Raw genomic sequence first — 10,054 nt, 5'->3', positions numbered from 1 at the left:
AATGTGACATAGAATATTATCCTATTGAATAATTTTACGTGGCGATCTTGTGGTTGGTTGTGTCTGTCATACGTGTCTTGTTGATTCGTTGACAGTGTTGACACTCATTTGTATTTGATTCCAAACAAATCCTACTGAACTAATATAAATTAAGAAATTATATTCACTCGAATTTAAGAGAAAAATGACTAACCAGGATTCTAAAGATAAAGATGATAGCGTTCCCAAGGTGAGCTGAATCAATTATTTGGATATGTTTTTTCAACATATGTTAATCTGCAAATTCTTATAATCTAACCTTTTTATTTAGCCGACGAAAATCAACAAATGGGATGGATCTGCTGTAAAAAATTCTCTAGATGATGCAGTTAAAGAGGTATCAATGGATTAAGGAAATTGATGGGGTTGTTGTTATATGAACAAATTTTTTTTAGGTTCTAACTAAAAAATATAACTATGTTGAAAATTTTGCTCTTATGGATGGAAGATTGTTAATTTGTGGTATAGCGGTAGGAGTTGCAATGTTTGCATTAGTTTGGGATTATTTGTATCCATTTCCTGAATCAAAGTAGGTGAACCTACTTTTTAAAATATCAGGATAAATTGATGAAAAATTTTTTTATAGGCCTATCCTTATATTTTCTGTCACAATGTACTTCTTCATGATGGGTGTATTAACATTGTATACAACATATAAAGAAAAAGGTATATTTGCTGTATGTATACAAAAGAACTCTAAAAAGGACATAATCTGGGAAGCAAGTTCTTATTTGAAAAAGTAGGTTGAAAATTATATATTGATTTATAAAGCCCTACATCTATTGATATTGTTATCACAATTTCTTTTAGAACATTTAAATTTGAAGAAACTTTGGTTAAGTTTTGTTACATCGAAAAGTTATATATTATTGATTTTCAGGTATGATGATATTTATCATTTGAAATTGAGCTGTAGAGATTCAAATGGAAAACTGAATGAAACGTCATCCAAAAAAAGTGTAGCAAATTTTATTAATGAGCAGGGATTTGTGGTGCCTGAGTTGGTAGATGCAGAAGTTTCTAAACTACATAATTCGCTTTTACATGACCGTAAAGATAAATAAAAAATATATTTGTTATTTATGATTTACGTTTTATTTTTCTTTGAAATTACTGTGGAATTTTGTAATACTTCACTATACCAATGTTTTATTTCAATATTTTGAAGGAACTTTCTCAAGATACTTTGTATTAATTACCATGTCAACATCTCAAAAACATCCCTGCCCTTAAAATGATTTTAACTAAGTACATGATATTTTTCTACTGTGTTACACAATTGTTTGCTTCGTAATGTTGCATATTTCAATCCTACATTTCTTGAATTACAAAATATCATATTAGGCCATCTAGAGTCATTCCAGATGGTTCAAAAAAGTAACTTTATTGAAGTGCTTTTTATGTATGGTTTTTTCTAAGCATTTTATGGGATTGATTCTCTTAACATTAACAGTAATTGAGGGTAATCATTATTAGGAGAAATTCAATTGTTGATTGGTTTTTAGTAAAACATAAGTTGAAAACAACTGATAACACAACAATATGTGGTACTGTTACGAAGTTTCATCATTCTCTCTTCCCTCTTCAATTCAAAAGAAATCTTGAAATGATTGATTGAATTTTACATGAAATAAAGAAAGAGTTTTATTGGTAGCTAAGAATTCTAATATTTTGTATTTTAAAGGTGTAAACCTAAATTTCAGTTTGATGGAATTCTCCTGATAGGTAAAATTTGAAATATTTGAATAAAAATCATTTCAGATTATTGATTCTATTTTTGGAAAAAAGAAATTTGATAACTCAAAAATTTTCGGAATTGCTTTTTCAAATTTTTGTCTGGTGATTTGAAATGAAAACCGAAAATTTCAATGAAAAACTTGGCTATAAAGAAATTATCACAAAATTTTTTCAGCTTTAATTTTTTTATATTGGCACTATTGGCGAAAAATATTCGTGTCAGGAGTAGGGTGTTACGATTTTCGATCAAACATTTTTATTATTCAGGTTGCTATGATGCCTTTTTTGGTATTCTTCACAATCCACTTAGATCTTGGTATACTTTTAGAAAACTAACGTTAAATATGCTTGAAATTGAGACCCATTCATCATTGAGTGATCCCAAAAATGTGCAAGAGGTACCCCAATACGTGAGTTTAGTCTTAAAATTTTATTATTAATAAGTACCTATATGATTTCCATTTTTTATATTTCATCAATAATATATTGTTACTAAAATTTATAAAGAATGCTGATTTGTTGCTAATTTTTTGGATTTAAACAATACCTGAAAAAACAATATCTATATTCAATTCAATCACGAATTAAGTGATACTACTGTTTGAATTCTCATAAATCTCAGGTACAAAAGCTGCTACAAACGATCCAAGGCAAACTTGAGACAACATCAGATCAAATATTGTCTCGAATAGAAGAGATGGGGAAGAGAATAGATGACTTGGAAAAAACTGTAGGAGATCTCATGGCACATGCAGATATGGAAGAATGTTCTAAATGACTCCACCTATAAACTTTTATGATTTACCTAGCCATAACCCATCTCAATTCATAGATAATTACTTTTTATTGTATTGATACTTTCAAAGTATCAACAATTAATTCACTCATTTTAAATATACCTATTTGGGAATAATTCGTTTTTTAAATCATACCTATGTATAGTGACTGTTTGTTAGCCCGAGAGATGGCGTCGTAGGCTGCGCATCTCTGTTTAGAACTGCACTGTTTTGGATATAAACCTAACCATTCTACGAAAGACTATTTAATTTATAATTTTAAATGGTAATTAATTTCTATAATCTGATATGAATAAATAAAAAAAAAAAAAACTAACAAATTTTTAAATGTTTCTAATTTCTCCGAGAAAATAGAAAAATTTTAAAACTTTATTAGTTTTTTTTTTGTTTATATGATACTCATATCAGATTATAGAAATTAATTATCTATGAACTGCATTCTTAATTGCAAATACCTTATTATTTTCAAAAAGGAGATCGGAGGTCCTCGAAGATTATTTTTCTAAGTCTTATAGTTCTCGAGATGTTTACATTTAGCATCGAATTCGGTACACCCTGTACAAAAACTTAATAGAGCTTACATCAATATAATTCAAGTACTTTTTCAGATCTACATTGAATAATTATTTTAACAGAATCGGTACTTTTCCAGTCTCCACATTGAAAAGATTAAAGAATGAACTGATTAACAGAAAAAAACTTCGAGTTCATTGTCACATACAATCAATTGAAAAAATCTAGTAGATGTCCACAAATCATACAAGTGCGGTGAACCTATTGAAGAAACAGAAGAGGAGTTCAGAATAACATGAACTTGCAGCACCTCTCACATCCAAGAAAAATAATTTTCTGATATCAGAACAGAAATATCTTGCTGCATTTGAGGGCAAAGCTCTCTTTTTTTTTATTGAAATATTGGATTCTGCGAAACTCGATAAAAGTTAATTATTTTATTATGAATTCAATATCGTTCTCTTGGGTTCCTTCAATTTGTATTCTGTCAGTAGAATTCTGTGGGATGCATTAGGACGAAGAAAGCGTTTTTGTATTTATGTCTACTTTTTTACACATTCGCATTTGAGGTACATGTGAGCGAACTTTAGATAAAAATAATAGGTTATTGACTTTAGGTGTCTTTTTGGCAAGAAGTTGAGTGACATATTGTGTGAGTTGGATGTGCCTAGTACCCAATCGATTAATGGAAATCGTATTTGGTAGAAAGCATACCCTGTCTTGTCTGAAGAAATGTCATTAAGACATTTTCACTATGGGACATAAGAAGTGCGTTCTTTGTGGAGAAACTCGCGAATTGAGTGAAATATCGTATCACTGATATGTATTCATTTCCGCGCGCTTCATGCCAAATTTGATAGTTCATGTTGGTAACAAAATTTGCTTACTGAAAATGACATATGCTCCCTCTATCCATGTTTATTACTCTGAGGTACAAATGAAATTTCAATTCGATTAGATTTGTTGTTACTAAATAAAATAATAATAAAATATCGGGTCTTTTTTTTATATCTGTCTAAATTTTTTATGGTTTTGATGACGGTAGGTACCTGAAATTTTGCGACATTTCAAAATGGCGAAGGTACTGGTGCCATGAAAATAATTTTCGGATAATTTCTTAAAATGTTTTCCTTTTTTTTTTCTATCTAGAGAATAAAAGTTATTTGTTCATTAAATTTCAGTGCTTTATTCTCGAATAACTGGGGGGTAATTTCCAGAACTTTTTTTAAAATTATAGTTGTAATAACATCATTCAATATTGAATAAAATCTACAACTTTTGAAAGAACACAATTCTGTTAAGCGGTGTCTGGCTGGTATGTGAAAAAAAAATTCAACTGCTTTTTGGCTTTTTCACTACTAGGTATGGTCCCAATTTAATCACTGGTATTTTTTTTTCTGAAAATGGATACATTTCAGTTTTCATTAATTTGAATTATATTCTAAATTATCTTCTTGAATGAATATCCTTTCAATTAAAAAGGACTTTATTACTAATATTTTTGTGCTTGAAATTATAGAGGTGTTTCGCATGGTAGGTATATAAAAAATAACAGGTTTCAATAAATACAAATATATTTCATACAATTGAATCATAAGAATTGCATCAAATCAAATAATTTATAAAACTAATGACAATAAGTCATATAATTTCCAAATTTACAAAATCATTTAATTAATCTATTATCACAGTCTGAGTAGCAAACCTACACATAAATACTACTATATACACATTTTTGGCATCTATCCTTGATTTACTTAAAAAATTTTTGAAATTTCGAAATTTTTTTCTGCCTCACTATCATCTGTAGAATAATATCACAATTTATTACATCAATTAAAATATGATGTGACGTCATACTTAAGTAATCTGAATTATGGCTTAGACCCTAGATGGAGAGAATATCTTTATTGTTCTCAAAACTGTTATTGTTCTGGAGGTATTGTAAAATAAATTTTGTAAAAAAAAAGGTTAGTTATCCTTGGCCTGGTATTTTTCCTTCAGAAACTCAAAGTTTTTGGTAGTCCTCTTAGTTTAGTACTAGAGTCAACTAATAAGAATTGTGAAATTATTTGAAGCATCGATTGGATTTCTACGACGAAATTTAAATTCTAGAAACTGATATATGGAAACTATAAATGATAGATATGAATATTATCATTTGGCAATCTTTTCATCTAAGATTTATTCTTCAGATTCTGTGTGCTTTGGAAAAAATTCTCTTGATTTTACTCAAAAATTGAATAATTATATTAAAGAAGGCAAATTCTGAAGAATAATTTTGATATTCACGTAAAATTTTAAAAATCCCTTAGTTCCCGATCAACAGAAGCCAAGTGATTTTTTATATCAACTAATGATATATGTTGGAACACTTCTCATAACAATTTGAGGCTATTAGAAATATTCCTTTGATTTTTGAAAACATTCATCAACACTAAGTTTTTCTATCTAACAAATTATTTTTTGGTATTATACCTTAGAAGAATATCCTCTGAAAAAGGATAATATAGGTTTATCAATAGAAATTATACAATTCAAAATGGGTATAGTGGCAACACTGTGTAATAATTTTTGGCATTTTTATGTCAATATGATGAATAGTGAAATAATTCATGAATGGCTGAATGTTGAATAGTAGATCTTTCCACGATCGAATGACATAACCTACTAAACATAAATGACATAAGAAATGTCAAAAAATAACACACAGTGTTACCAATATGACCATCTGAAATTGTATCATTCTATCGGAAAACCTTTACAAAGTTATTCGAAAATCAAATATAAAAAACGTTCACATTATTAACAAGACAAATTTGTCTGTAATAATATTATTTTTTTATTGAGCTCAAAAGAGGAAACTCCAGCTGCGAACTTTCCATAAAACTGAAAAGACCAATAATTCCCACGATACGACACTGTCAACAGCATCCCAATTCTTGGTGAAAAATTATCGAGCAGTACTGTCCTGCCCCTGCGATAGTCAGAGTGAAGCTGTAGCTGTAAAGTTCTGCCTCCTTCTTAGGATTCTAGATTTGTAGAGGTCGGATTTATGACAGACGACGACTGTGCCTCCTTGATTTGTGTTGGGAGATATCTTGCCGTTCGTACTTCCTATAAGCGTCCCTATCATTTTAGACACTGAGAATTTTCTCGTTTTTTGAGTTGACTGCACAGACCGGCACTCGTTGAGGATGGTGTCGATAGCTGTGTAGATGGCTTTGGAGTTTTCGGCGACTGACACTTCGTGAAACTGGCATTTGTTTTGGATGGCTATTGTTCGGCCTTCCACCTCTTCGACCTGAAACAAAAGAGAAAAAAATTTAGTTGCGATAAAAAAACATTGATTCATCATTAAAAAGAATTCTTGGAAAGAATTCACTCAAGGCTAGTTGGGATGTGGGAGGAATGAAATTAAATCGTCACTTAAGGAAAAAGCGTTATGCCCTCTTTAGCCGACTTCATCCTTCTTTCTATCATATAGGGTGTTACCAAATGAGTGCGGAATATTTTTTGACTACTACTAACTGACAGAAAGACTGCAACACCACCCAGAAGGAGCTGTTTAAATTTCAAATTTTTTTTGGTAAAACATATATAGTGTAGCAAGGAGTAGCAAGGAATGTTGTCTTCCAAATGGTCAAGGGTTTGTGGCTTATCCGCATAGACCAATGACTTTACATAGCCCCATAGAAAGTAGTCTAGCGGTGTTAAATCACAAGATCTTGGAGGCCAATTCATAGGTCCAAAACGTGAAATTAGGCGGTCACCAAACGTGTCTTTCAATAAATCGATTGTGGCACGAGCTGTGTGACATGTTGTGACGTCTTGTTGGAATCACAGCTCCTGGACATCATGGTTGTCCAATTCAGGAATGAATGTTAGTAATCATGACTCTATACCGATCACCATTGACTGTAACGTTCTGGCCATCATCGTTTTTGAAGAAGTACGGACCAATGATTCCACCAGCCCATAAAGCGCACCAAACAGTCAGTTTTTCTGGATGTAACGGTGTTTCGACAAACACTTGAGGATTAGCTTCACTCTAAATGCGGCAGTTTGGTTTGTTGACGTAGCCATTCAACCAGAAGTGCGCTTCATCGCTAAACAAAATAAAACGGACGTAGTGCGCGATACGTATTCCGCACAGAACCATTATTTTCGAAATGAAATTGCAATATTTGCAAGCGTAGTTCAGGCGTGAGTCTATTCATGATGAATTGCCAAACCAAACTGAGAATAAATCACTTGACAGCTGTTGAATCGGTCGCCATCTTGAACAGTAATGCCAACTTAAAGTTATATACCTCGAAAAAAAACACGCTTTATGACTATTTTTCCAGAGTGATTACTCCATTATTTCAAACGGAATGAAGAAAAAACCGAAAAACGATCGGAGCAAAGGCCTTCCATTAACGATATCTGGAATCAATTAATTCCACTACCAGGTGGGTAATTGGGGCCCTATGGAACGTATCCAATTCGAACCGACATTGAAGGAAGTTTGTTTCAGTGGAAATAACGAAGCCGTCAGCCGATATTCACCCATTCGATCACTTCCTGACTGAATCGTGAACCCGGAAACTCCTTTTCTGTACGAGATGGAACCTCAGGCAGCAGAGCCGCAAGAAGGAAATTTCCTGCTGACGTGAAAATGACCCTTGCGAACAGAATGGAATCGTAGGAAAAGGTCATTGGCCTCCTCATCAACCGAAGTTTTTATGTGCAGTAAATTTTACGCTCGTTTCGGGTCATTTCCGGTGATGATTATTTTTTCGGTTAACGTTAACGACTCTATTAACGCCTCAATCTCCAAATTCAAACTGAATGGGCATATGAAAGGTAACTTCGATTATAGAGGGTTGTATTGTTGCATTTTGGTCTATTTTTTCTATTGTAATGGGTGTTTTTTTTCGAGGTATATAACTTTAAGTTGGCATTACTGTTCAAGATGGCGACCGATTTAACAGCTGTCAAGTGATTTATTCTCAGTTTGGTTTGGCAATTCATCATGAATAGACTCACGCCTGAACAACGCTTGTAAATAGTGCAATTTTATTTCGAAAATAATGGTTCTGTGTGGAATACGTATCGCGCACTACATCCATTAGCGATGAAGCGCACTTCTGGTTGAATGGCTACGTCAACAAACAAAACTGCCACATTTGGAGTGAAGCTAATCCTCAAGTGTATGTCGAAACACCGTTACATCCAGAAAAACTGACTGTTTGGTGCGCTTTATGGGCTGGTGGAATCATTGGTCCGTACTTCTTCAAAAACGATGATGGACATCGTTAGACAGAACGTTACAGTCAATGGTGATCGGTATAGATCCATGATTACTAACTTTTTCATTCCTGAATTGAACAACCATGATGTCCAGGAGCTGTGGTTCCAACAAGACGGCGCAATATGTCACACAGCTCGTGCCACAATCGATTTATTAAAAGACACGTTTGGTGACCGCCTAATTTCACGTTTTGGACCTGTGAATTGGCCTCCAAGATCTTGTGATTTAACACCGCTAGACTACTTTCTGTGGGGCTATGTAAAGTCATTGGTCTATGCGGATAAGCCACAAACCCTTGACCATTTGGAAGACAACATTCGCCGTGTTATTGCCGATATAAGGCCACAAATGTTGGAAAAAGTCATCGAAAATTGGACGTCCAAATTGGACTACATCCGAGCCAGCCGTGGCGGTCATTTGGCAGAAATCATATTTGAAATGTAATGCCACAAGATTATCTTGCGGATGAATAAAATTCATGTCAATCGAATAATCCATCGTTGTTTTATTGTAATTTAATGTTCTATAGCTCTAAAAAAAACACCCTTTATAACTGTATGGAATTGACTAAAAAAAATATTCCTATGATTGTTGTTTTCAAAGTATGAATACTGTCGTTTATGAATTCTTCTTAAAACTAAAGTATTCATAAATGAACATTGATTTTGATTTCAACAATTTCTGAACGTTGTTGAAGCGTGTATCTTCCCATGATTAAGTGGCATAGCCTACTGAACACAAATGACATGAGAAGTGTCAACAAATTATACCCACTGTTATAATAATTTTGAATTGTATAATTCTTATTGGAAAACACCTTGGTTCTCGAAATGCTTTCAGTGAGCATCGAATTTGAGACATCCTGTATACTTCTACGAAGGTAATACAATAAATTTGGACGAATGATACATATTTTGTGTTTCATTATTCTATTTTAGACACGACTTGGTAGTGCATTATAAGTGCTTAGAAAAAAATAAAGATAAGTGGGCGATATGCTTCGATAACCAGAGGTGAGTTCAATGGATATTTATTCAGAACATGCGGTGGATACGTGTTTGGACAAAATTAGTTTTTAAAGTGGGTAGGTGCTTGAACGTTATATTTGCAAGTTGGCAATTCACGAGTATGATCGATCACAAAAAACAGTAGAACTCTCGACTCATTTTTAGTCGTACAATTGGAGAAATAAACCAAAATATGAACTGGATATTTGAAAAATCTCTTCCACGAAGAAAAATGATTGTTTGGGCGCCATCACGGTTTGAAAAATATTTTCGTAATGAGTTATGAAATTACTCCTTGATTATTTCTTCAATGGAATTCTGAGAAACTTCAAATAGTTTATTCATAGCAATCCGGATGTTTGATAGATTGCGATTTTTGCCACATAGGTATGCATGCCAGATCAAACACATCATTTATAGTTCTTCAAGGTCGGTGAGAGTTCTATTTCTGTAATTAATAATTTCCTATTGATTGATTAGGTTCCGAGATCATGGAGCATAATTCCATCCATCTGTTATACCTTACTTGGAAGGCCCTATATGGCTTTATGGTTAGTTCAAACAGTGAATGAACCTGAAATTAATTCCTAATAACTTGGGTTATAGGGTTTCGGACAGAATTTGAATAATGCACTTAGTTCGCAAATTCTCCTATACATAGGTTT

At 32.7% G+C, this 10,054-nt stretch overlaps 2 protein-coding genes across 2 annotated transcripts in view; one reads left to right on the top strand and one right to left on the bottom strand.

The window, feature by feature from the left end:
- Nucleotides 1-63: 63 nt before the first annotated feature.
- Nucleotides 64-1,221, top strand: LOC123678314 (probable signal peptidase complex subunit 2). The gene is made up of 5 exons (XM_045615301.1): nt 64-229; nt 311-376; nt 435-568; nt 626-778; nt 920-1,221. Exons 1-5 carry the CDS (start codon nt 185-187, stop codon nt 1,101-1,103), a joined length of 582 nt encoding a protein of 193 aa, XP_045471257.1. The 5' UTR covers nt 64-184; the 3' UTR covers nt 1,104-1,221.
- A 3,421-nt stretch (nt 1,222-4,642) lies between these two features.
- The window catches only part of LOC123678351 (ras-related and estrogen-regulated growth inhibitor-like protein), a 35,799-nt gene continuing 30,387 nt past the window's right edge, over nt 4,643-10,054 (bottom strand). The window contains exon 5 of the mRNA XM_045615339.1: nt 4,643-6,390. Coding sequence (XP_045471295.1) covers nt 6,073-6,390 — 318 coding nt within the window. The 3' untranslated portion in view covers nt 4,643-6,072. The remainder of the gene's footprint in view (nt 6,391-10,054) is intronic.

The sequence above is a fragment of the Harmonia axyridis genome, chromosome 4 (assembly GCF_914767665.1).
Source record: "Harmonia axyridis chromosome 4, icHarAxyr1.1, whole genome shotgun sequence".
Taxonomy (NCBI): Eukaryota; Metazoa; Arthropoda; class Insecta; order Coleoptera; family Coccinellidae; genus Harmonia; species Harmonia axyridis.
Note: the sequence above shows the minus strand (reverse complement) of the source record. Positions and strands in the feature narration are given on the sequence as shown.